Source organism: Tachyglossus aculeatus, chromosome 23 (genome assembly GCF_015852505.1).
Source record: "Tachyglossus aculeatus isolate mTacAcu1 chromosome 23, mTacAcu1.pri, whole genome shotgun sequence".
NCBI lineage: Eukaryota > Metazoa > Chordata > Mammalia > Monotremata > Tachyglossidae > Tachyglossus > Tachyglossus aculeatus.
Window position 1 is genome coordinate 11772827 of NC_052088.1, and position 27920 is coordinate 11800746.

General features: G+C 41.4%; 2 protein-coding genes across 5 annotated transcripts in view; one reads left to right on the top strand and one right to left on the bottom strand.

Annotated features, from left to right (window-relative positions):
• WDR41 (WD repeat domain 41) overlaps positions 1-23139 on the top strand; it is a 35876-nt gene extending 12737 nt beyond the window's left edge. Inside the window, exons 3-13 of the mRNA XM_038765613.1 lie at positions 1905-1953; positions 5080-5211; positions 7185-7247; positions 9483-9594; positions 11991-12053; positions 14923-15033; positions 15571-15755; positions 18221-18342; positions 18999-19087; positions 20272-20405; positions 22875-23139. Coding sequence (XP_038621541.1) covers positions 1905-1953; positions 5080-5211; positions 7185-7247; positions 9483-9594; positions 11991-12053; positions 14923-15033; positions 15571-15755; positions 18221-18342; positions 18999-19087; positions 20272-20405; positions 22875-23027 — 1213 coding nt within the window. The 3' untranslated portion in view covers positions 23028-23139. The remainder of the gene's footprint in view (positions 1-1904; positions 1954-5079; positions 5212-7184; positions 7248-9482; positions 9595-11990; positions 12054-14922; positions 15034-15570; positions 15756-18220; positions 18343-18998; positions 19088-20271; positions 20406-22874) is intronic.
• Positions 23140-25842: 2703 nt separating this feature from the next.
• The window catches only part of PDE8B (phosphodiesterase 8B), a 133636-nt gene continuing 131558 nt past the window's right edge, over positions 25843-27920 (bottom strand). For all 4 annotated transcript variants that reach the window (XM_038765612.1, XM_038765608.1, XM_038765609.1 and 1 more), the window contains one exon: positions 25843-27576. In XM_038765612.1, coding sequence (XP_038621540.1) covers positions 27467-27576 — 110 coding nt within the window. In that variant the 3' untranslated portion in view covers positions 25843-27466. The remainder of the gene's footprint in view (positions 27577-27920) is intronic.

Genomic DNA, 27920 nt, shown 5'->3' on the forward strand with positions numbered 1-27920 from the left:
GTATCCAGCTGAGGAGTGGAAAGATGAATTTAATTCACGGTGTTGTTGTGACATTGTTTATTCTGAGATTCATTCTAAGGAGTGATTCAGCAAAACCTCACCATTGCGGATTTGTCATTTATGGGTTTATTTGTGGAGATTTCCGTGTTCAATTTCCATGCTCAGCAGTTTTATAATCCATGTCCCTTATTCACGGGGATGACGTTCTCAGAGAGTACCTTGAGTCAGAGAGGATGCTGTGAATACCCAAGTAGACTCTAGATCCCTACAACCCGGCTCCACCAATTGTCAGCTGTGTGACTTTGGGCAAATCACTTAACTTCTCTGTGCCTCAGTTACCTCATCTGTAAAATGGGGATTAAGACTGTGAATCCCCCCTTGGGACAACCTGATGACCCTGTAACCTCCCCAGCACTTAGAATAGTGCTTTGCACATAGTAAGTGCTTAATAAATGCCATCATTATTATTATTACTACAAGCCCAGACTCCTGCACCAGCCACTTTACCAGTGAAATTCAATCAGTCAATCAATCAATGGTATTGAGTGTATTTTGGGTGCAGAGCACACTTTGGAGAATACACCACACCAGAGTTGGTAGACATGTTCCCTGCCACAAAGAGCGCAAAGTTCAGAGTCTGGGCCCTTCGGGTCATGTTTCCATCATGCAGCCTGGGGGTCTGAGGGCTGAAGGGGTTTCCCGTAAGAGAACCAGGATCCATCTTGGGAAGACGGGACTTGCCCTATCATTGTCTTGTTGTCTGTCTCCCCCTTCTAGACTGTAAGCCCATTGTTGGGTAGGGACTGTCTCTATATGTTGCTGGCTTGTACTTCCCAAGCGCTTAGTACAGTGCTCTGCACACAGTAAGCGCTCGATAAATATGATTGAATGAATGAGTGAATCATCAACTGTAGTCATAGGGTTTAATTGCCTGTGGTTTTGTGGGTTGTGTTGTTTGGCTAGAACACAACCCTTGGAATAATAATGAGATAATACTCTTGTACATATCTATAATTCTATTTATTTATATTAATGCCTGTTTCCTTGTTCTGATGTGTATGTATATCTGTAAATCTATTTATTTTTATTGATATTATTGATGCCTGTTTACTTTTGATATCTCTCTCCCCCCTTCTAGACTGTGAGCCCGTTGTAGCAGGGATTGTCTCTCTTTGTTGCTGAATTGTACTTTCCCAGCGCGTAGTACAGTGCTCTGTATTATTGAGTAAGCACTCAATAAATACGACTGAATGAATGAACAGTTAATTGGCAATGAGGTGCAGGAAGAAAGTCAGTTGAAAAAAGGTGGTGCCAGGGTTCAAAACACTGTTTTCAAAATTCTTCTTTCCTCCTTGAAATTTCTTCCCCTGTCTTGGTCTTTTACATAGAAGTTATTGTTCCCATTGTGCCAATCTAATCCATTTTAACCTAGTTGGGACCATGCATAAAAGCTGTATGAATTAGGCTTCTTTTGAGGTTGCCTCTTTTTTTTAATGGTATTTGCTAAATGCTTTCTTTGTTTCTATGTGCCAGGTACTGTACTAAGCGCTGGTGTAGATACAAGCTAGTCAGGTTAGTCACAGTCCATGTCCTACGTGGGGCCTCACAGTTTTCATCCCCATTTTACAGATGAGGAAACTGAGACACAGAGAAGTGAAGAGACTTACCCAAGGTAACCCAGCAGACGGGTGGCAGAGCCAGGATTAGAACCCAGGTCTTTCTGGCTCCTAGGCCTGTGCTCTATCCATTAGGCCATGCTGCCTTCTCTCAGTTCAGCATCAGCCTACCTCTCAATGTCTTTGTCTACTCGATCTCATTAGCCCCCAGGAGCTCAAGGATTCAAGTTGTGATCGGAGTTGACTCATTATCTTCACTATTAACTGTTTTTCTTAACTTTTTTTCAGATTTGCATCTGCTGGAGATGATGGAATTGTGTGTCTGTGGAATGCTCAGGTGTGTAATGGGTTCAAATGGATTATATAATAAGGATATGGCTACACAGTTGATTTGTCAGTTCTATAGTACCTTGTCTCCTGTATTTGAAGATTACCCCACTGATAGGGCTTCTATACAAAAACATGATTAACAGTAATATGTGTTCCTAACGAATCTAAAACGGAAGAGTTCTCAATTTTTCTCAGCTCCATGTTAAGGAATATGTAGAGTAAAAGAGGTAAAACTTATTTTTCTGAAGTGACTGTTCATAAAATGGCAATCTCTTGGAATGTTTAACATTCATTTTTAAGAAAGCGGGAAGTGAAATTGACAAATGTTTTCAAAAGTAGCAGAGAACAATATAAAGAAATGAAAACTACGGAGCTGTTATAAATATTTGAATTACTTTTTTAAAATGAGATTTATAGAGGCCACAAAGACCATCCTGATAACATTCAGCAACCCAGGAACTGTTGATGTGTGGATGATTCTTTAATCTTTCATGTATCTCATCGTGACTACCAATACATTGCTTTTTCTGGCACTGTTATTTCTTACAAATTCTTCAAGAAGTGCCGGTGCATATATTACAGTCTTGTAATAACTTTGGCATGCCAAACATTTTCACAAGTGCATATATTTTCCCTAGCCTTTGGCAGGGAATGAAATCTTTACAGTTGTAGCTTTTGAGAAGTAGATGTAACATCTTTCTCTGGGATGCAGAGGGCTTTATTGATGATGTCTCCTTGAGAGGGCTTTATAGACATTATCCAGTCCGACACTGGAAAACATCTCATATCAACGGGTGATCTTTTTGTGTGTTTTTTATGGTATTTGTTAAGCGCTTACTATGTGTCAGGCATTGTGCTAAGCTACAAACTAATCAAATTGGACTCAGTCCATGTCTCACATGTCTCTCACAGTTTTCATCCCCATTTTAAAGAGGAGGTAACTGAGGCACAGGGAAGTTAGGTGACGTGCTCAGAGTCATACAGCAGACAAGTGGCAGAGCAAAGATTAGAACCCAGGTCATTCTAACTCCCAGCCCTGTGCTCTTTTAACTAGGCCACGCTGCTTCTCCAGTGTAAGGAAGTTTGGCTTCACTTTTTAATTAACTTTTTAACTTTTGTCTGGGCCAGAATGATGGCTTTAATAATGGGATATTTTTGCGTATCTGAAAAGCATTGTGGAAAAATGGAGTGTGTTTTCACTACATGCTTTGAACACAATGCTGTTAGGGAACATTCTTCCAATGAAGTTGATCAATCTAGATGGAATGGAATGTTGGGAAAAAAATCATTCGGAGGCAAGGTGGGCAGGCTATATTGCAAGTTTTCCTTAATGCAGGGTTCAGCAGGGATGTAACCCTCCCCCACCCAAGATTAAGGGAGAATTGGGAGTGTACAAATGTTAAAGTGCCTCAAAATTGATAGTTTGAATTACATAATGTCCTAGAGGCCTTCCGTTATTTAATAAATACTATGTTCGTGTCACATTGCTTGTCTGTAAATGAAATATTTAATAGAGATTTCTCTCCAAATTATTTTTTGGCGCTCAGATGAGTTCTCTAAAATGAAAGTCGTTGTAGCATCTTTTGCTGATTTGCAGATAGCTCTATAAGACATTATCCAACTCTTTCTCACACATTCCCCTGGGAGGGTCCAAGGGTATGTACTCTTTCCATTATAAGAAGAAACTAGATTTCATAACTTCAGAGAGTAAGTCACTTGCCCAGAAGACCGAGTAGTGAAAGTTGAGCCTAGGTCTTTGGAGTCAAGTCTTTGCACGGTAGATCAAGATCTTTCTTCACGTATCTCTCTTCCACTGCATTATAATAATCACTTGTTCTGAATTTTGGCACTAGATATATGAAACATAATGAAAAGCCCAGGAATCTTTAGTCAGGCAAGCAGTCATCCTCGCTGATAATCAGGAAGTTTATTATGATATCAGTTAAGAGCTTACTATATACTGAGTGCTGGGGCTGTTACAAGGTAGATCAGATTATACGGTCCCTGTCCCACTCAGGATTCACAGTGTAATAAAGAGGGAGAGAAGCCATCTGATCCCCATTTTACAGATGAGGAAACTGAGGCCTAGAGAGATTGTGACTCATCCCAGGTCATATAGCAGGCCAGTGGCAGAGCTGGGATTATAATTTTGGTCCCCTGACTCCCAATCCCATCTGTCTTCACTGGATCATGCTGCCTGTCTATGTTCTTTCCATTTTCCATAAATATGAAGAGCACTGCTTTGTGTGAGGCTTAGGCACCATATAGTGTTTATTTTGAACCAGAGTTGATGGTGCTGCTGCTAAGCATAATAACACAACAAGAGACAGCCTATTTGTGTGCGAAATGTGGCAGCGACTGTGTGTCCTGCCCTGGCCTTTCCAGCCATCTACCCACTCATAAAAAACATCACTGTCAGTGGTATCTTCTTTGAATTCAAAGGACTATAACTAGAAATGTTTTACAAATTAGGGGTATTAAGGTCAGCCCCAGCATATTAAGGGTGGCAGATAATTTTAAGAGTTAGGAGGATAAGGAATATCATAGTAATTGTGGTATTTAAGTGTTTACTATGTGCCCAGCACTGTCCTAAATGTTGTGGTAGATACAAGATAATCAGCTTCCACATGGGACTCACAGACATAAGTAGGAGGGAGAACAGGTATTGAATCCCCATTATGCAGATGAGGGAACTGAGGCAGAAAGAAATTAAGTGACTTGCCCAAGGCCACACAGCCGACGAGTGGTAGAGCTGGGATTAGAACCCAGGTCCTCTGACTCCCAGGCGTAAGATCTTTACACTGGGCCACACTGCCTCTCTCCTACAGGATCAATTCCAGGAGAATTATTGACAGATTTGAAAATACTTTAAAAGTTGTGATTCATCAGTGAAACTTTAAAATGATCTAGCAAATAAAAATGTAATCTTTTTGATTAGGAAAGTGGTTGGTGATTATTGTGCCGTCAGTTTGATTTTATTTGAATATGGTGTAGTCGAAACTTGGATGAATTCTATTTCAGAATAAATATTATGAAGTTGAATTTTACTTCCCACCTGGTGATAGTTCACTTGTCATTTAGGACTATTTAAGGGGGGATTCTTGGTCTGTTAACGTGTATCTTTGTTTTTCAGACTGGCGAAAAGCTTTTTGAACTCCACGGCCACTCACAAAAAATAACAGCTATTACTACATTTCCTTCCTTGGATACTTGTGAAGAAAAAGGCCAATTGATCTTGACAGCTTCTGCAGATAGGACTGTTATTGTATCCTTAAATCTACAGATGACTGAACCAATTTTAGTGGGAATGGTGAGCTACGTAGCCTCAAGGGGATAATGCATTAGCCTTTTGTCTCTAGGGACCCAAGTTCAGATCCCTGTTTTAGTAGAAACGATTTTGTGGATCTTGTTTTAGCCTTTGTAAGACACTTGTCCAAAGCATAAGACAGCCATAGAACTAATAGTTTGTCTTGTGCAGTCCAGGAAGGGAAGCACGATTAGGTAGTCTTGACAGGGGAGATCAGCAGCCTAAAGTTATTTTTTTCTAGCTCCTTGACTTTTCCGAAATAGGCCAGGTGGGGAATGTGTACTTCAAGTACACATTCAAGTACTTGACCCTGTTTATAGGTGGTTGCTGTAGTTTACTGTTCATTTGGCAGAAATAAAGATGAACTTGGTGAAAATACAATTTTATCGAAGTGCTGCCTTTCTCAGGCAAATAGGATTATTTCATTGATTTAAGTTTTTTGGTATCATCCCTTTCCAATATAAGTATCCTTGTAAAGCGCTTTTCAAAAATTAATCTGTACCTGAGATCTAGTAGAAAAATCATTTCTCAGTTGTTTCTGCCAAATTTATTGATGCAGCGCAGTGGTGAATAATTGAGCGAAAATGCTGTCAGGTCAAATTATATTCATGTGAAAAAGGTAGCCATTTATAAGACCTTCTGGAACATTTTTTTCAGCTTTCTTTTATGAACCTCAGCGGTGTCTCGAGAGACTCCCAGGACTGCCAGTAGGCTTAAAAATCACACCTTTCTCACTTGGTAAAGTGGTGTAGTAAACTTGAAATATGCCCCCAAAGTGAAATTATTTTCTGTCTAGCCATTGCTTTAAAAGTCACAGATCTCAAGATTCCTAGATCTGCAGAGTGTAGATTGCGAAGAGAAAGGATGTAAGTGAAGTAAGAAGAGTTTTTTTTATTTGCCTGATCAGAAGCTGTGGATTGAGGAGAGATTGGTTGCACAGAGAATATTTTGGGGAGGCAGTAGACTAATGGGCCAGGCTACACTTCATATGGTGGCTCTAGTGAGATACATGCTAGGCTTGAGATTGATGGCCTCTCTGGACTCCCAGCCTAGACTGTTAACATTTAATCAGTAATCAATCTATGGTGTTTATTGAGTGCTAACTGTGCTCAGAGCACTGTACTTAGTGCTTGGTAAAGTACAGTACAGCAGAGTTAGTAGATGTGATCCCTGCCCACAAGGAGCTTACAGTCTACAGGGGGAGGCAGACATTAAAATAGATTAGGGTTAAGGGAGAGAGTAGAGTATAAAAGATACATACGTAAGTGCTGATGTATGAATCAAAGTGCTAAAGGGGTATACAGCCAAGTGCATAGGTGACATGTGGAAGGGTGAGTAGAGGAAATTAGGGTTTAGGGAAGGCATCTTGGAGGAGGTGTGATTTTTAGGAGGGTTTTGAAGGTGGGGAGGAGGTGTGATTTTTAGGAGGGTTTTGAAGGTGGGGAGAATATGAAGCGGGAGGGAGTTCCAGGCTAGAGAGAGGATGTGGGCAAGAGTTCCCAATCTGAAAACTCTATAGTTCCTCACATTTCATATACGTTCTAATAAGATTCTTCGTGAAATACTATTTGATGATGTGATAGAATAGTATCAGTAAGCTCTTGTGTATTGAATCTTAGAAGTATAGTGGAAGATTGGTCCACTCAGGACTTGGCGTCTTCGTTGGCTTGGCAGATAGATCTGTGGGATCATGGCAGTCATAATCAAATCAGGTTGGTGGAGTCCATGATTGCTGTTTATTGGATCCCATTAGGAGTTAGTATATTTATGCTCACTGAATGTTTCTAGACTTTGATAAAGGAAATTCAGAGTAGTTAGAATTTTGATTTTGAAGTATAATTATTAATTGGAAAAGTGGTTTCAATTAATATATATTTAAAAAAATTCTGTTTCAGATCAATTCTTTTCAGTTTTTTTAACTGTAAATTCAGATATGGGATTGTGACAGTGGGAAGCAAGTTCAGAGGGTATCATGCTTCCATTCCACTGTTAAGGTAAATTCATTGTCTTCACGGGGGGGTGGTGGTGGTGGTGGTGGTGTGTGTGTCTGTGTGTGTGTGTTCACAGGTAGGGGTGTGTGTGTTCTTTGTATAACTTGTTTTTGATCTGTTTCAGGTAATAATAATAATGATAGTGGTATTTGTTAAGTGCTTACTATGTGCCAGGCACTGTACTAAGGGCTGGGGTGGTTACAAGCAAATCAGCTTGGATGCAGTCCCTGTCCCATGTAGGGCTCCCTGTCTCAATCCCCATTTTACAGATATGAGGATAGAAGGCAAAACTTTCTAATTTTATTTAAAAATTTTTGTTTACATCAACACAGATGTCCTAGGACTAATAATTTGGTTTTATCCTGCAATATATAATAATAGTAATCCATCTTTATATATATATATTTATATATCTATATATCTACATATCTACATATCTATATAACTTGTATCTACCCCAGCACTTAGAACACTGCTTGGCACATAGTAAGTACTTAACAAGTACTATAATTATTATTAATTATTATTATAAGGACACCATTGGGACCATGGAAGAAATTGGAACCTGGAGCAGTTCTGATATCTAAACTGTGTTTGTTATATTTGCTTCCACGTATGGCTGTGTCCTGCCTGGCTCTGCCAGCATCTGCTTTCTTTGAATGATTTCCTTTCACAATCAGTTGCATTGTCCCCCCAATGCAGGTTTATTAAAATAAAAGATCTCTTAATGAGATAGCTACTAATATGGGGGTCCAAATCCCAGTTGCTAAAATTCCCCTGGTTTGTGCTACTACAATGCTGTTAGGAAATATCCTCTCTTCTGAATTGATTCAGGGACCCAACAGTGTTCAGTAATTAAACGAGGAGGGAAACAAATCCTGTAAGTTATTTTAAAGATTACCTGATCTCACAAACTGCCTGTACTGCCTGTCAACACTTTGCAGGTGTTCAGCATTATGCAGAATGTGGGATCTGTTTGTCCACATCCACCACTTGAAAGGCCTCTTTGAATATAACAATTGTTCAGGAATGTGCATTAATACAACATAACAGTGAAAGAAGAGAAATGGAAGAAAATGCCAAGTCCAGTTGAAACTGCAAAGCATGTTGGTTTAGGTAGCAAACTCCCTTTTTCCAAGAGATTCTTTGATGAGTAGCTGCAGCCAGGAAGCCTTGTGACATCAGTTTCTAAAGGCAACTGTATGCTGGGACTCACATTTAGATAGTAATCACTCTTGAGAGGAAAGGGCCACTTACTAAATTAACGGTAAAATGATAGAAATTGGGATTTTTGTTGAGGTCTAAAAGCAGGTCTAAATCTCCTTGTAGTCTGAAGAGTTTTCTATTTATTGTTATTAGTGTTATTTAGTATTATTATTGTTAATAATAGTAATAATAATAGTAGTAGTCGTATTTAAGCTATTTAAAGCCGGCCTTGTTTCTCCTTAAATGTCTGAAAATGCCTTGTAAGAATAAGTGGAGAAAAATGTCTTCAAAGTTCTTTACTCTTTCTTCCCCACTCCCCAACCCCTGACAGCTCCCTTTAATATGAAACATGGGAGCAGATTTCCCCACTGCTGCTGGCAGCCTTTTTTGCACTTGTCACTGTCGTGCCCAGGGTGAATTAACCGATCTAATAGAAATAATAGAAATGGGTAATGATTAATATCCTTATCTCTTACAGAGTAAGATAAAGTTATTTCAGGTCTGTGGTTTACATTTAAAATCCAGTGACTACTCAAATAAAGGAGGTAGGATCAGAGAATTTTTTCTCAACCTCTTCTCCCCTTCCTCAAATCCCTTGTATTGAAGGGAGTTTTGGGGTTTGTACCAAGGGAAGTGGGGGGTGGGGTTGTAGATGATAACAATATTTAGCGAATGTCTGTTGTGTGCAAAGCACTGTTAGGTGCTTGATTTCGTAGTTTATGGATATTAGTGCTCTCTAAATTCCTGTCAGTGCACCTATTTTGGGCTGGGTTTTTAGTAATGCCCTCAGAGCAGCTCCCTGAGATGCTGCTACTTAACCTTTTTTCTGCCTAAACCACTCTTCTTATTTTCAAGATGTTGGTAAGTGAGAATTATTTAGAAGGATCCTGTTGTTAGTGTTGTATTTCTCTACTTTTTCTAGTACTTAGTACAGTGCTGTGCACATGGAAAGCGCTCAATAAATAATGTGAATTTATTAAAGTTAGAAAATTTGTTCATAAAAAATAGTTGAAAATGCATTTGATTCTTTAGTGTTTGACAGTCCTTCAAAGACTGGATGTGTGGTTGTCCGGTGGAAGCGATCTATGTGTGTGGAACCGAGAATTAGATCTTCTGTGTAAGACCAGTCATCTCTTTGATACAGGTAATAAATAATTCAGGACAGTTAAATGCAAGCCTGGTGGGTCTCTAAGTAGATCCTTGTAATAATGGAAAGTGAACGAAGTAGATTTAACTTTTCCATTCTGAAGCCAGCTCAAGATAGTTGCTGTTGTTGCCTTGATTTCATTTTACAGTTCCTCACTTTGCGATCAGACCCACACATCTCAATTTTCAAAATTTTTAAATATGCCTGTTGTGAGTTTAGCACCTTTATAATGTGAAAATTCTGTACTCTTTTGCAGTGTTTTCGAGCCATTAACTAGCAGTAAACATGGCTATGCTGTTCTATGCTGCACTATTAAAATGTATTACTAAAATCATGAAAGCCCTTGCAAGTATGCTAGGACAAATATTGTGAGCATTGTTGAAGTTTGAAAGATAGATAGAAAGAACACTGTGAATCAGATTTACAGTTCACAGTTGGAACGAGCCTTACTTCACATAGTTATTATAAAATAGCAGAAAAATAATGAGATGTCTTAGTGCATGTATATACACAAGCAGTGCCAGGATTTGCAATTTAACCTCCTGCCTCAAAGTTTTGTTGCTAATAACCTTGTTTGAATCTGGAGCATACCTCTCAACTGTTCGCTATTACCGAGAGGCAGGTCTCTTAGTTTGCATCCAGATATTTCTCCCCGCCCCACACACAATCACCTGTGGATAGCTCTGCGTTGATTCTGGGAAATTATGGGTAGCTGCACTGTGGAATATTGAAACCAGGGTTAAAGGGAACGTCAGGCCTGCTAATGGAAAGAATGAAAAATCATTTCAATCTTCCTTTCTTTTGGAAACCAAGCTTTCAGTCTTTGTTATTCATTAAGTGATTACAGTCCAGGCCTGTTTATCTGAAAGTCTCTGTAGATTAAAAAAAACCTCTGGTTAAATAGGGTGTCAAGTGAAAATGGAACCTACTGGGAATCATTGAAAGGGCAACATTAGAGACCAGCCAGGTTGGGATGTTATGTGTTCCTGGTTCCCTGTTGCCAAAATGCAGGGGCAACCAGCAGTGGAAATGTTTTGCTTATAGCTTCCTGTACTAGTGTGTTAATCCTAGCTCTGGTTATTGGCTGGCTGGATTTTAAACAGTTCTCTTGTCTTTGGGGAGAGGCAAAACAGATATTGTAGCCCATTTAAAGATGGCCAAGCTATAAACCCTTCTAACACCTTCATTAGAACGTGTCCACAATGTGCAGGGCAGTCAAGCAAGACCCAGAGCAGGCCTCCTTTGTTGTACTTGCCATCCATGCCCTTCTGTTTTCACAGCATCATCCATCAGCCCTTGTATTGGCATTACTGTGATTTTAGAGGAGCACCATTACTCCTGTTTTGCCCCACTTCCCTTCTGGGTGCAGGGCAACGAGATCAAAATGGGCTATGGTTTTTCCAGAAATGTGAAGGAGTTTCACTGGCTCACTCTTCTTAAGTCTGAGCAGATTTGAGTAGGATAGTATCCCAAAACTCCTACACATAATTTTACTTCTGACTTATCTCCGATAGCTATCAGGCCAAAACTTGGTTTCCTGACGTTTGTTTTCAAGGTCCTGGAATACTATGAGATTTTAATTGGCTTTCATATTAGATGAGTTCCCAATTCTTGGAGACACTGAGGATTTTGCCCTTTTTTTGGTAGAGAAATCTAACTACAGTAGACTGTGAGTTGTGAAGAGTTGTGGATAACCATTTGTTCCTTGCATATAATCACTTACAATATTATGCTACACAAAGATGATACTTGGACTGATCCAATCCATGTAAACAGTCAACTATAAATGAATAATGTTTCTATTTCCCTCCCAAATAAAGTTCATTAAATGGATGCCTAGAAAAATGTTTGACAAAATTCAGAGAAAATCCACAAGCCTCTATTAAAATATATGTTTAAAAGTCTAGATTTTGCCACGATCTTAGTGGCCTTAATTCTGACCATAGTAGTTTTCATCCCTGCTGAGAAAACTAATCACCTAATATTTTCTACAAGACTTCTGCCCCTTGGGTCATTTTAAGATTGTGACAAGGAGTATGTAGTCTGTCCATCAATTGTAAGATTTCCAGATTACATTTAATAGTTGAATTTAGAAAGTGTACTGTAGCTTGACTTATCTGATCTTTCAGAATTCGAGAAAATTACTAGTGGGGGACAGTTTCTAGAATATCAGTGTTCTATGTGAAGCCTATGGACTTAGATCTCTGTTTAACTTCGTTTACATATGAAGTTCTGTTCTTTTCCAGTCTGACTTTAAAATATGCCTGTTTTAAACTATTCTGTTTTCAATGTTATTCCTTGTGGAAAATGATGGGTTTGGAACAGAGAGACTTTTACATTTCTATTGGTGAGGTGAGTGAAGAAAATAATTACTTGGCCTGTTGCTTTTGAAGGGATCAGCGCTTTGATCGAAATACCCAAAAACTGTGTGGCTGCAGCTGTTGGGAAAGAGCTGAGTGAGTATTCAGTTTTTTGTGTTTTTTTCCCCTGAGCTACAATTGTCTCCCTACCTCTACAACAGGTAGTTTTGTGAACACCGCGAAGTTGGAAAAGGGTTAAAATACATTTTGAGGGCTACTAAATTTGGTTGAGGGAGGATTCCACTGGCTCAGCCCTACCCTTTTTCAGGCATGGTATCTATCTTTGCAGTCATTACCCTGACCTCTTTTGGGGAACAAGCACTGACTGCTATTCCTAGAGTGAGGATACATTGTGTTTCAGTGCTCGGCAAAAAGAATACCACAATTGTTTTTGCTGCTGCTTTTGCAAGATTCTCTTTCTCAGTGTAAAATATCACTCTGGCATTTCATGCATAAACACAGAAGGAGCGTATAATTTTGCTTCTCTCCTGCCTCTCAACAGCCTAGGAATGGGCTGAATCTTTATGAAATCAGCCTTTAAGGGTGAAGGTGATTAGGCATGAACACTTTCCTTGAGCAGGAGGACCTCACTTGTGTTGCCCCCACCTGCTATTACCAGTCCTTTTAATTTGCAGTAAGGCTTCTTTCTTGGATCCTAATTAAGTACCACTCATTGCACCCAATCAGCTCTGACAAGAGTTTCTCCCCCCCACCCACCCCCACAGCTTGGGACCCTGACTTTGAGTTCACTCTCTATATAGGATCAGACAATACTCACTTTGAATTTTATTTTTTTTAATTCCTTGAAATTCCAACTCACCCCCCACCCCCACACACTGCCTAAATGGCCAGATGGGAAGACTGCCATTACTTTATAATTCAGATAATTATTAAATGGTGCATTAAGTATTTCTTTAAAAAAAAGCTTGCCGTTCCATCCCCCAGCATTTATTTAGGCCCCTCTTAAAATAAATGACACTGCAGGTTGGCTTGTCAAGTGCCATGATCGTTGCTTCTGTTTTCTTTCTGTAGTTTAGAAATTGGAATGAGTTTTCCAGGCCAGTTCAGCTTTTGAGCCCAATCTTTGATTTTTAGTCTTTCAAACAAATTCCTCTTTGAGGATCCTGTTCAGTAGAAAATAAACTAGGTGCAGAAGGTTTGTAGGCTATAGTAGTTAAGCAGGTATGGGCCATATGAAATAAGAATTTTTTCTTAACCCTCTCAAAACTAATTCTTCTTGCTTGCCCAATTCACATTTATTGTGTCTCTCTTAAATCATTAGCCACTATGTTTCAAGACAATCATGTATATAATGGTTTATGCAGATGATATTCAGTAAGCTTTTCCATACCTGTTCAAGGGTTAGAAGCAAAGACCAATGGAGCTGGAATGGACACCCGCCCAGCTTCCTGCCCCAGGCAGGTGAATGATTAGATTCTTCAGGACTTAACTTTACTAAAGGTGTTTGGAGAAATTTATTTATATTATTCAAATTAAGTCTGTCATATATTGTAGTCTCCCAAGTACTTAGTACAGTGCTGTGCACACAGTAAGTGCTCAATAAATACCATTGATTGATGGATTGATACTCTGGGTAGCCTAAAACCCTAATAGTTTTATTACCTTCCAAGTTAAGAAATTCTTTCTCATGCCCAGCCAAAATCTTTTGAAAACCCATTTCCATTTTCTCCAGTCCAATAGTTACTGGACTTATAGAAAACCCTTTGTCTCTCTATAGGATCATTCTAGCTGAACATTTGTTTCAAATGATTTATCTTTTCCTCTCAGGCATATGGGCTAGAAATTTTCCAAATGAAATCTTATTTTGTTTTTTTCCATATCAAAATCCAAACCGCTTAAGGCAATTTGATGTTTTTTCTCCACCCATGGAGTCATCTTTCACATTTCTGCTATATAATTTTTTTATTTTTCTGATGAACCCCCACCCCCAACGCACACACCAAACCCCAAATGTTATTCATGTCTTAGGCTAAAAAGAATCCACCTCATCCTCTATTTTGTGACTGACAGTTAGAATCTAATGGCCGTATAGCTTGATGGAGGTTGGCCAGTATGTACAAGGGAGAAGTAAAGCCATCTTTGCAATCTTTCAGGTAGCTCTTAATCATCTTTCTGTTTTGGGGAAAAAATGTCATTAGATCTGGTTTTTATAAAACATCTGTGAATTTTGTGTCCCAGCTGAGCCCCTGAAATTTGAATTAGGTGCTGAAATCTGCTCTGAAATTCAGTTAGGTGCTTAAATCTGTACTAGACAATTGCTGATAGAGCCCCAAATCTACCTTTCTTTTCTTTTGGTCGTATTTATCGAGACATTAGTGTGTGCAGCTCACTTTACTAAGCGCTTGGGAGAGTACAATATAACAAACAGACACATTTCCTGCCCACAAAGAGCTTACAGCCTCAAGGGGGAGACAGGAATTAATATAAATAAATAAATTAGAGATATGTATATACGGCTGTGTGATCAGCATGAGATGTTGTCCGGGGCCTTTCTCAACAATTTAAAAATTATTTGTTTATTGGTTTGTCTCTTGTGTTTAAGGAAAAGAATGAAGGTTTGTCTTAGTGAAGATGGCTTTGTATGTATTTGAAATAAAAATTGTAAAGGTAAGCGCTTAGTACAGTGCTCACCACACAGTAAGCGCTCAATAAATGCAACTGACAATGAATGAATGGTCACTTGGATCTCTAGGGCACATATTCACTTGGACCTTTATTAGGGCACTTCAACTACCAACTGTCCAATTGAGAGCCTGTAAAAACATCTTGAAAAGAGCAACTGACGTTCTTTTGTAGAGGTAGCGTGAACCAGTACATTATGAACATTTGCTCGATTAAACATAGAGTTGGCATTTATTTCTTAATCAAATAATTTAAATAACTACGTTTTACCTTCCATGCACCAAAGTGCTTAAAAGGATTGTTCACCTTTTTCTTTTCCAAGTAATTTTTAGGTTGATAGCATCCTCAGAAGGATCTCTAGGTTGGGATGTCCTTGAAGTGAAACGCATCCTTAACCACCAAGACAATATTCTCTCATTGGTTAATGTCAATGGTAAGATCATTATGCACGTTCAGCTATAGAGTACAATATTGTCCCTTCTAAATGTTATTTTAATTATTTCTCCATGTTTTGTAAGGCCATTACTGAAATAATGTTTTTAATGACTAGAGTGTGCTGGGCTAATGTGCGAGCCATTTATAGTTGTAATTTGTTGCTAGCGGAGGGGAGAAATTGTTTTTGTGCTTCAAGTGTAAAAATGACATATGCTTGTGCCAGTGATGTTTTGGTGGAGTTGAACTAGAGTGTACTAGAGTGAACTAGAGTGTAAGGGCCACCTGGGAATATTTAACTTTCAAATAATGGTTTCCTACCTAGCATAAGAGTGTCTGGTGTGGGACAGTCACCCTGTATGGCTAATGGTTCTAGCTTGGCCCTAACACTCCAAACCATGAAAGGTGGTATTTCCTTATGCCAGTGATTTCATGTCACCAAGTACACAGATGCCCATTCTGCACTGAATTTGAAAAAGGGTATAATTTATCCACTCCCTTTAAGGCAGCTAACCTGTCTCATGTGACCTCTCCTTAGACTCAAGCTTTGCCACTGGCTCCCATGTTGGGGAGCTGATCATCTGGGATGCTTTGGACTGGACCATGCAGGCCTACGAGCGCAGCTTCTGGGACCCCACGCAGCAGCTGGATCCACAGCCCGAAATCAAACTCTTTCAAAAGCCAAATGAAATTTCTATTCGACATTTTACATTCGATGAGGAGGTAAGCCCCGGAAACCTGACTCCTTTTTAGATTTAGGTTTTCGTTTTCACTGTTACTGTATAAGGAACACAATTCAAATTTAGCAGACCATCGCTCCAAGCGAACCTTGACAGGTACACCTTCGTAGGACAAGGATCCACCACCACACACACCGTAACCAGTGAAATTCCCTGTGGTGCTGTTAGAGGAAGAATTAAGTTCTGCCAGCCTCCCGGCCTAGAGTTTGGGGTTACAGTAGAACAGTCTTCTCTTTTCTATATGCTCTCCTGCCTCCCTCCATTGAAGTATTTCTGACCCCCACGTGATAGGGCCCCAGTGCTCGGCCACTGTAGTTAATCGCTGAGGCCCTTGTTTCTCCGACCCCTGAGAAGGAGATGGAACCTGAGAACCCCGTTTTTCACTGTCTCCGCGATTCAGGAGAGGATTCTGTAAAGCCGGGAGCCTCTGAGAACTCAACTAGTGTGTGCAAAGTCTTAGAAGCTTATTTATAATCTTCATTCATTCATTCAGTCGTATTTATTGAGCGCTTACTGTGTGCAGAGCACTGTACTAAGTGCTTGGGAAGTACAAGTTGGCAACATATGGAGACGGTCCCTACCCAACAGCAGGCTCACAGTCTAGAAGGGGGAAATAATAATGGTATTCGTTAAGTGCTTACTATGTGCCAAGCACTGGGGTAGGCACAAAGTGATCAGGTTGTCCCACGTGGGGCTCACAGTCTTAATCCCCATTTTACAAATGAGGTAACTGAGGCACAGAGAAGTGAAGTGACTTGCCCAGAGTCACATAGCTGACAAGTGGCGGAGCTAGGATTCGAACCCATGACCTCTGCCTCCCAAACCCGTGCTCTTTCCACTAAGCCAGGCTGCTTCTTGGGAAGTACAATTCGGCAACATATAGAGACGGTCCCTACCCAACAATGGGCTCACAGTCTAGAAGGGGGAGACAGACAACAAAACAAAACCTGTGGACAGGTGTCAAGTTGTCTCCATTTTGGTTCTTTAAGGAGTGAGCATCCATTGCAGGACAGCAACTTTACCTCTCACCCCCTACATGTTAATAGTTAAATTGTCAAGACGCTTGGGAGTTTCTCACAATTTGGCTCCATTAGAGAGAAGCTTGCTGAGGTGATTAAAGCTGATCAGGGTAGTTGTTAGGAGGTCTAGAAGGGAGAGAGGGGATGTTTTTTGGATATAAACGGGTACTTTGCAAGCAAAGTAAAATTTTAAAGTTAAAAGCGGAGCGTTACTTTCTGTTTGCTCAGCACTGACCTAGGATTGCTGTGCCGTTTATTTTAGTTCATTGGGCAGACATCACTGATGCCCTTGAACTTGTGTATCATTTTGCAGTGAGTTTGGGCTGTAGCCCATGGCTTAATTCTGCAAGAGTCTCCATTAGCGGCACTCGTATGAGCTAGAAGGGGTGACTTGGCTATGTGTCACAAGAGCTTGCTGCCACAGCTTGTATCATACTTGACCCTTCCTTTTATGAGGTTGAATGGCATCTTGTAAAAATGTCAGCCCTTCTGTAAATGGGTCTGTAAAACGCAATTGTTTGTATTCTTAAGAGTCATGGTTGATTTTTTTTTTAAGATTACAGAAAAATGCAACCAACTCTTCTCAGTCTCTGTTAGGTGCTTGCCGTGCTTTTCTTTATGTTAATGATGAAAGTGTTATCTCCAGAAGGAAGCTGGGTGGCTTATAGCTAAATACAGGATAGGGTGCCTGAGGGCTCCTGGGTTCTCAACTGCTTAGGACGGTAATTTGCTGTGTGAACTTGTCAAGTAGGAAAATCCATGTACAGAGTGTAGAATGGACATAGGGACATAATTGAACTCCCTAACAGAGGTTGGGGCAGAGTTAATTATTTGCAAATGTGAAAGTCACCCAGGGAAGTAATAGGCACGCTTCAAAACGGAACCCAGCTTCCCCTGATGATCTCAAAATGCAGAAGGACTTTTTTTCTTTCAAACTAAGGATGTAGAAGTAGTTCTGTTCCAAGCTGGTCTGGGCAGGCTATTAATACCACATGCTTAATAAAATGGCTAATGTTAATGTTGCCATTTTTTCAGGAAAAGAAAACAGCATCCAAAGAAGTTAAGCTACATGGCTAAAATTGCGGTATTGAGCCAATCAGGTATCTGAGAAATTTGGCAAACCTCTCCTTTTGGGCTATGCCCCTGTATTTTAATGAGCAGAGGAGAAAATGTTGATGGTAGGGCAGGTAGCAGCAGCTGCCTGGGGATTAGCAGCCCTATCCTCTTATTTTCTGACTGCCACAAGCTTTTCTTTGAGATTTGACATTTGCTGACTTCAGAGGGCTGTGTAATAGCATAGGTTCAAAGGACAGGAATAGGGAAAGTTAAAGTGGCTTTATGATGTCACACCACCACAGGAAATCCATTACACCCAGTAATTGTGTTATGTCGATTTCTAAAAGGTGTTCCTGTGAATGTTTTTCTCTAGAATGTGTTTGCTGCAGTTGGAAGGGGCTTATACGTGTATAACCTTCAAATGAAGCGTGTGATTGCCTACCAGAAAATGGCGCACGACTCCAACGTCTTGCATGTTGCAAAGCTTCCAAACAGGTAGAAACCCCAGGGCACCTTTGCCCCAAGGAAAGAAATGAAGGTGCTAATGTACACGGCTATTTCCAACGTTGACCCACCAAGATCTCTCTTGGTCATCTACCATGGAAATTTAAAGCTGAAGTATAAAATATGATGGTCCACAGTTTTTTAATTCAGTTTCATTGGCTTTTTATGTTAGAATACAGTAAAAGAGGCTTCATCTCTCTTTGAAGAGATGGAAAGCATTTTTTACAACAACGATTAATTAGTCCGTGCTTACTAAGGTACATATGCCTTTGCTTGTTATCCACAGATTACTTGAATAGTCTGTGGATCAAGGACTGATTTTTTTCTTGTTACTTGACAGGGCTTGAAAACAGAAGTGGTCTTTTTACTAATGAATGAGTTTTTTGGGGCGGGTGGGTGGGAGGGAGGGGGTTTGCCATGTAAATGACATTTTCCCCACTCATTAAATTAAAAAAAGAGTGGCAGCTGAGATGTGCTCATCCCACCAGTGGTTACAGGCTGAAGGGAGCCGTTGTTGTTTGCAAAATCAGTGAAGTGGAGTGCTTTAAAAGTGAGTGGAAGAGGCCTGCTGTTCTTCTCCTGGAAAACTATTCAGGCTCTTTAGCCGGTGCCCCTGCTTTGTGTGTCATTGTCCCTTTGTTCTGCAGGCAGTTTATCTCCTGTTCAGAAGATGGCAGTGTCCGCATTTGGGAATTACGAGAAAAAAAGCAGCTGGCAGCCGAGCCCATGCCGACAGGTCTGTTTCTGCTTCCTAAGGGAAAATGTCTTGCAGATTTTTAGGTGGATGATGAGAACGGCTCTACCTCAAATGTCAACTGGGAAATGATTGTGGTTAAGCAGGGGTCTCCACCAGTAATGCCTGGAGTAATGTATTTATTACAACCCGTGATTCTTTGTATGGTAAGTAGTTCTTTGTGCTCACTCACTTTGCCCATCAAGATTGCCCTGGATTGTGGGAGAGAAGTATTGTGCTTTCTGGCTGGGTGGTTTGACCAGTGCTGTAGGAACTGCTTCCTTTTTTCAGGAAGTAAATCAGGTGACTTGTTTCAGTTGCCTGCAGAGTAGGCAGGGCATACTGGACTAAGCCTGAAATTAAAATAAGGTTAGGTACCAGCCTATGCCAGGGAAAAATCCCATTCCTGTTCCTAATCAACTCAGAACTTAATTCTATCACTGAATTCCTCTACTGAGGTAGTACACTTCAGCGGAAGACCCAAGAAGAACCAAATAAAATCAACCAGGGGCTAAATGGGGGCCCACACAGCCAAACAAATGTTTTAAGGACAGCCTCAAACACTTTGACCACTGCAGCACCAGACCAAGCTGGGAGGCAGCAAAGCAGGAGAGGAGTTGCTTTCTCAAGGGGAGGCTTTGGAAAGATTGGGCCACCGAAAGGCAATTTCAAACAGAGAGGCCAGTGTGTCAGCCTAGGAGGGATTTAGCTTTTTGCACTCTTAGTGAAGAAGAGTGTGTTGACTTTTTCAGCCACATCAACTACTGGTAGAATTGTCACTTTTGACAGTTTGTGAATCTGCACTGACTGCCTTCCCCAAATATAACTAGAGCATTTGGGGCTGGATTACTCAAGCCCTATGTTTCTCCTGTATCCCCTACACTACACTTCCTGCCATTGGCTTCTCCAACAGTGGATGGTCAGGGAAAGGGAGGGAGATGGAGCTCACACAAGTTCATTTTTATCATTAGGAGTTCCGGTAAGCTCTGGAGGGGCAAAAGGATCAAACAGCTTACAAGAAGGGTCATATCCTCAGATAAAGATGGACCTCCTCAGCCCTCCATTCCCACAGGAGGTCATGCAGGCCAAAAATAGCAGAGATTAAAAAGAGGGTTGGGTAAATGCACGGAAGAGAGGTCCACAACTGAGAATTGACTCTGATGATTTTGTTTGTTTTCTCCTGCTAGGTTTTTTCAACATGTGGGGATTTGGAAGGGTGAACAAAGCAGCCACACAGACTGTTAAAAAGCCTCAAGAAAATGCTATTTTGTGTTCCCTGGAACCGATAGGTGATCTAATTGGACACTCATCATCTGTACAGGTATAGTTACTTATGAGACAGATTACCAATAGAGAGCTCGGTACTGCTTTTGCTAATTGTGCAGGTAAGTATGTGAATGAGATTTGCTCTGAAAAAGCCAGCCATCCAGGGTTCGTTGCTTCTTGTGATCCTGCCAAGAATCCCACCAAAACATTTTCACGTAGACCACTGCATGAAAACCCCAAGCAGTGTATATATATTTTAGCCACACAGTTTAGAATACTGCTATTATCTGCCTGCCACCAGGCCTGCTTTTATTCTGCCTTCTGGGGATGCGGCCTGGACTTCACCCTGTGGCTGTTTGTTTGGCAAGATGGGAGGAGCAAACAAATAAGCTTTAGAGAGACTCAGCGAAAGATTAGAGAAGTGGGTGAGTGGATGGATGGTGGTTTGGGGACTTCAAGGGAGACTGAGACTCCTAAGCTTGTTGTGGGCAGCGAATATGTCTACCCACTCTGTTATATTGTACCCTCCCTACAGTAAGGGATCAAATACAATTGCTTTATTATTTTCTCAGGTACTTTATGGAGCAAAGAGAGGGACTTGAGGATACGTGTGCATCTCATGCACATCTTCTTTCATGGGTCCCAGAAGGCTGGGGGGGCCTAGGGCTAGTAATCCAGGGCCTGGCTCTGTGTGGTTGGGGAAGGCAGGAGTGAGAAATGGGACTTCTGCTCTCTCCCTTCCCTTAGCCCTAGAAATGGCCAAGGGGGCAGGACTTTATGCTGCAGGAAGAGGAGTTAGCAGCGAATCAAGAGCCCTTCATTCTAAAATGTCTTATCAGGGCATCTACAAAGATAATTTTTGTTGCCACCTAAAAGTTCCTGGAGCAAGAGTGGGGTAGGCTGTTCTGCTTCAGAACAGGTCCTGTGACCCTTTCCCCTCCCTCTCCCCAAGGCTGATAGGGAGATGGTTTAGCACTTGCAGGGGGTTCTGGTTCAGCCATGGTGTGGAGTCCGGGCCTCATCCCCGCAAGGCAGAGTAGAAGCAGGCCTGGTGGCAGGCAGATAATAGCAGCATTCTATTTTCATGCATTTCATGAGTTTTCATGCATTGGTCTGCATGGAAATATTTTGGCGGGATTCTGAAATGTATATATGTTGTTTAAGGTTTTGACATTTGAATCAGTCAACTCTATTTTACTTTCCCAAACACTTTGTACACATTATTCATTGAGTGACATTTGGAAGTTCCTCTCGCTCGGTTTAAACTTTAAAACCAGCTTCTAACATACCCTAGTCGCTCCATAGAGCTAAAGCAGTTTCACATATACCAGGGAGGCAGGTGGCTGAAGTGAGCCCACTGTCTTTTAGACTGTGAGCCCACTGTTGGGTAGGGACTGTTTCTGTATGTTGCCAATTTGTACTTCCCAAGTGCTTAGTACAGTGCTCTGTACATAGTAAGCGCTCAATAAATACGATTGATGATGATGATGATGAAGCTGGCATTATTCTCCCTATCTCCCACAGCTAAGCAGAGACCCAGAGTGATGGTGTTCCCAAGGGACCAGGCACTCTCTACACCTGGATGCCAGCCTCTTAATTCTGGCACCCAAATGTTGAAAGTGAGTTTAGCAATCTGAAGTGACAGCTAAGTGCTCCGAATAGGTAGCCACTCAAGCATTAACATGAACACATTTCCCTTTCTGTTGAGGGCTTCCTCTTTGGGCAGGGTCCTACTGGATGAGTAAGTTTGTGGGTTCCACTTTCAGGCCGTCTTTTAGTGACTTGGCCAGCGGTTTGATAAATAGGACCACTCAAACCTGCATAACATCTTCCCTGAAAGATCGGGCGTGTATTTGAGAAGCTTTACCACAGTGAGAAATGGTTTGAGAGGCATTCTAAAGAAGGTCCCACTCAGTTTTGTACAAAATAGACATTCCTATATGTAATAGATATGTTATTAAACTTGAATGAAGTTTAAATGCCAAAGAAACCACTCTTGCTCACCTCCAACTCTAGGTTTACTGTCGCAGGGTCATCTCTACCAACGCTCCTGCAGTATATTCTCCCAAGCACTTAGCTCAGTGTTCCACACACAGTAAGCACTCAGATACCATTCGTTCATCATTCTTCACGCAGACTGTGAGCCCCAGATATTGTATTCCATCTGATTCTCTTGTGTATTGTTTTTATGGTATTTAAGTACTTACTCCGTGCCAGGCCCTGTACTAAGCGCTTGGGTAGATAGAAGATCATTAGGTATGACACAGTCCAAGTCCCACATGGAGCTCATAGTCTTAATCCCCATTTCACAGATGAGGTAACTAAGCATTCATTCCTTCATTATGGCATATATTGAGCGCTTACTGTGTACAAAGCACTGTATAAACGCTTAGGAGAGCACAATACAACAGACATATTCCCTGTCCACAACGAGCTTAGCATTCAGTTAATAAACTGACAGTGTTTATGAAATCCTTACGTGGTGTTATGTGCTATATGGTAAAGGTGTTCACTCTCATTTCAGATGTTCTTGTACTTTGAAGACCATGGACTAGTGACATGCTCTGCTGATCAGCTCATTATTTTGTGGAAGAATGGAGAGAGGGAAGCCAGACTGCGCAGTTTAAGATTATTTCAGAAATTAGAGGAGAATGGTGATTTGCATTTTACTGTATAGTTTTGAAGGGAGGGGGAGATGTGTGCATCCTATTTTAAGGATAGGTGTACTACCAATCTTGCAGCTATCTGAAAAAAAAAAATCTTAATATATGAACATAAAACATTTTGAATATGTTGGACTCTTTTTCCCCACCTGTGCAAATCAGTATTTTCAGGACTTAAAATGAACATAGAATGCTTAAGCTGCAGCTCTTGTACCTCAGAGCTGGCTGGTGGCTTTCCCCCTGAAATCACTGCAAAGCCTGTTGAAAGGAAAGATTTCGGGGAGAGCTGCCTAAGTTCCAGTGAACTATTGCTTTATTTCACCTTTTGGAGCAGCTTTAAGGCAAGTTGGACACAAGGGTTATAAAAACTATACCACGAGAGGCAGTTTTTCAGGGCCTCAGGTGCCATTGGATTGGGGGGAGGGCAGGGAGAAGAGACCTGTATTCCCAGTATGTCCTCATTTACTAACCAACATTTTTCCTCACGAACCTTAAAATCAAGTTTTCCCAGTGCTCGTGAAGAGGCAGGTTGCAAGAGTTGGATGAAACCTACTGTCTTTTCTATTAGATTTTCAAATGAGAAGATACCAGTCATAAAAAATCACTCTCCGGTAAGCTGGAGTCGGGTGGGGGAATCTTCATTTGACTTCCTGCATGATTGACCCAGGGTCTTCCCTACTGAACAGGGCTAACAAGGGGCAGGCATTAAGGGTCCAGAAAAGTAGTTCTGCCATTTTTTCCTTAAGGAAACTCCTCTGCTCCTGTTTACTTGAAAGTTATGTGGACGCAGAATTGGTTTTTAATTATTTCAGCTGCAGTGTCACAGCTGAGCAAAGATTTTTAAAAGGGCATTTCTTTGTGGTGAAAAATTATTCTTAAGACTTAACTGGCCACTAATGCACAGAGGCTCCGTGTATAGATCCTTATAATTAAAAGATGAAAAAGGGAAAGGGAGTGGCAGAAATCGTCTTTTCCACTTTCCCGGAATGTCCAGTCTGCAACAGAGCTAGCATGTCCTCCCTTCCTTAAAAGCAGCAAGCCTGAACATTTTTGGGTGTGTTCATTCTGAAATCATTCCTAACAGAGTGCAAACTGCTGAGGCACTAAAAGCAGTTTTGTGTCTGAACCAAAGGGTTCTTGCATGACCTGAAATGATTTCCAAATAGTGTTTTTCTAGTTTTACTTTTAACAGTAGTGGTCCTAGGATAAGAGACTTCATTAAGCGAATGTCTGGAGAGGTTTCTTTTCACACACCACTTGTACTCCACCTTGAATGGGCCAAATCTTTTGTTTGGGCAAAATATACGTGAAAGTGGAAGGCAAAAAAAATCAAAACAGAAGCTTCTTTAATGTGCCTTAAACCTTGGATTCAGCTGTTCTTTACCCAGAGAACCATGCCCTTTGAAGGTTTTTTAAAAAAAATCTTTTTACTAAAAAGAAACAGCTTGTTTTTTGATGTGGTAAACCATTTTGGCCCCTTCTTACGCACATTACAGACCTCACATCTCTTCATGCACCTGTCTTTATTAGTAAAAATGGGGCAGGGGAGAAAAAGGAAGAACAGGTACCAGTAGCTACTGAACTTTCAAGCTGGGCCAGTTTTTTCCTTGAAATCTCTGTGGCACATCTTGCACCTGCAAAATGCCATTTGTAAGCCTGGGCTGAGGGGCTCCTGTCATTTTCATTTATAAAACAGACCAGTCACCCAAGGCTTCCCAGCACACCCAATGAAGAGGTTGAGACGCAGGGACACCCTCTCATCACTTTCACTCACCGACTTCCCACAGGCCAGAAGGGAACACGTGCGTTCTGGTCCAGACCACGAAGGCCTACTTGGCAGAACTCTTCCTCAAAGAATTGGAGCAGATTACAAAAGACAAGTGACTTAAAGGTAAAGAAGTCCCCCCAACAGATGCAACAGCAAGAATGGGCAGAGCAGGCAAGGGTTTCACAGCCTGAGACCTGGGGCCTTTGTCAAACCTGGGGCCGGGCACTAAACTGGAATGGGGACAGTGGCCTGGTGAATCAGGCTACCGACTGACAGCTGAGCAGCCTATTCCTTCCCTCTCCCTCCCCCCCGCTTAATCCAGGGATCTTAATACCACCCCTTCAGCTTCTCTACTACTTCTCTGCTCTGAGAGTGATTCAGAAGGCTGCAGCACTCCAACAGAGCCTACTGGAAAGCACAGGCCTGGGGGTATTGGCTTTGATGGTAGTCCTTCCTCACCTGCAAAATAAGGGTTCAATTCCTATTCTCTCCCCCCATCTTAGAGGGAGACAGGCACCATCTCTGCCCTGCTTAACTTGCATCACCTACCCCAGAGCTCAGTGCCATGCTTTTCACATAGTCAGCACTTAGCAAATACCACCATTATTACTATTACCATATTGTCTTAAAGAATTTAACATTTGTACATCATAGGCATGGCAAAGTGGAAAGAGCACGGGGTTGGGAATCCCTGCTCTGCCACTTGTCTGCTGTGTGACCTTGGGCAAGGCACTTCACTTCGGTGCCTCAGTTACCTCACCTGTAAAATGGGGAATTAAGACTGAGCCCCTCGTGGGACAACCTGATTACCTTGTATCTCCCCCAGTGCTTAGAACAGCACATAGTAAGCATTTAAATACCAAAATAATAATAATTATTATTATTACAACTCTACCGGCAAAGCAAGATGTTCAGGAAAGATTGTCCTTGGGCAAGTTATTGTGTTCTGCCTCTACCCTTGCCAGCTCCTTACAAAGGGCTGCTGCCTTCAGAGCAAGTGAGGGCCAAGCTTCCAAAGAACATGGTCTGTGAAACAAAAGAGAGGACACAAAGCAAGAATCTTAAAATCAGAAAAGCATTTACGTCAAAATAGGTCCAATCAAAGTAGCTGTTGAGAGAGGGGCTCAGGCCTAGGAACAATAGTTACAGCCTCTTTACAATCAAACCATTTTTTCCAAATATATACAATGCGGCAATAGGATACAAAGCCAACTCAGTTCTATTACAATCCTAACAAAAATAGAGCTTATGTACATTTCTTTGCGTGGAAAATTCATGAATGTTTCCATTTGTTGGTACAAAACATAGAAAAGATGTTGGCACGGGGACTGTCTCTAGATGTTGCCAACCTGTACTTCCCAAGCGCTTAGTACAGTGCTCTGCACACAGTAAGCGCTCAATAAATACGATTGATGATGATGATGATGATGTCAGTTATTGACCTTTTTTCCCTTGTCCCCGGGGAATACTTGTGATTAGAGTACAAAATCTGTGCCAGCCCTACTTCTTTTGCCTTGGTGGTGTTCAGTCTTACACAACAGCATGCTACCACCCAGCTTGTGTAGCTGCGATCTTCAGTCTCTCAAAATAGGTACCTGGGAATGCACAGGGCTTAAAAAAGAAACATCAGATGCAGTTCTAGGGCTGGGATTTCAAGACAGAATGGTAAAAGGGGAAAGAGGAACTACAGTCCAAATTAGTGTTGTGTACAGTAGGCTGACTGAAATGTATAAAAATATGGATCTATGCTTTGGAAGCTTTTTAAGCATACATTTTATACTTTAAAACTGCACCCCAAAAGCTCAGTCTTTAGAATATTTACACATTTTGTACTATTTTTACATCATTGAAAGCAAAAATAGCTATGTCCAGAGTGCGTGGGCAAAAAGCATCTGAACCTCGAGACCTGTTTCAAAGAAAATACACAAGTTCATAGGTACGTACGGCCTCTTGCATAAACACACTGCAGCGTGGTCGTGGACCTGGGAAGTGTAAGTAGATCGATGTAATAAAATCCTTAAAATAGTGATAGCATACAAAAATCTCTTGTTTAAAAAAAAGTTGATTAGACATCCAGGTTGAAATGGCTTTTTGTCAGATATACTCAGTGCCATACCATGGCTTCCTTTGGAGGTCAGAAAACAGGAACCTCACGCACCCTCCCTCCCCCAATCTTCCTGGGGTTTTTGGGTGAGGTGGCCTTATTTCCATGAAGCTTTGCCATAGAGCTATTCAATCCAAGGAGCACTTTAAAGGAAGCCCAGCAGCTGAGGGGGAAGGGACTAGCACACAAGAAAGTTACTTCAATGTTGGCTAAACTATGCTGGGGTTCTCCAGCCTCATACAAGTTTTTGTATACAGTGATTTTCCCCCTCCCCACCACTCCCCAGTCTCAGATGTTCCCTGGCAGTGAAAGGGGGCCTGGTCATGCCAGGTGAGAACATGGCAGATGAGCCTGCCAAGTATGTGCTCTGCCACAAAATGATTGTCCAGTAGAACATTTATTTCTCCTCAGAGTACGTAGCCTCCTGGAAATGTCCTATTGGCAGCCGGAGGCAATCCCAGGCGAGCACATTAAACAGAGTGACCTACGGTTGTAAGCTCCGTGTTACGTGCAGTGTCTGTCTCTCTCCTTTATACTCTGATGGGGTTCACGGGGAAGTTGAGGAGTCCTGGGCCTCGGCATCAGTCATCAGACGGGAGCCTGAGGCTCTTGCACTTTAACTCGTCTAGCGTTTTCCAGTGTTTGTAGTTATCGGCCAAGTGTTGCATCAAGGCTGGCAGGTGTGCAAAGGCTGGAGGGGTACAAAAAAGAGTCAGATTGGCCAGTTTGCAGGTGGAAAGCAGAGGTGTGCACGTACTTTCATTCAGTTGTATTTACTGTGCACTTACTGTGTGCAGAGCACTGCACTAAGCACTTGGAAAGTACAATTTGGCAACACATAGAGACAGTCCCTACCCAATGACAGGCTCACAGTCTAGAAGGTGGAAGTCTAGAAGGTTGGACACGGTCCCTGTCCCACATGGGAGCTTACACTTTTAAGTAGGAACAACAGGTACTGAAGGTAATAATAATAATAATAATGATGGTATTTGTTAAGCGCTTACTATGTGTCAAGCACTTTTCAGGGCAGTGACT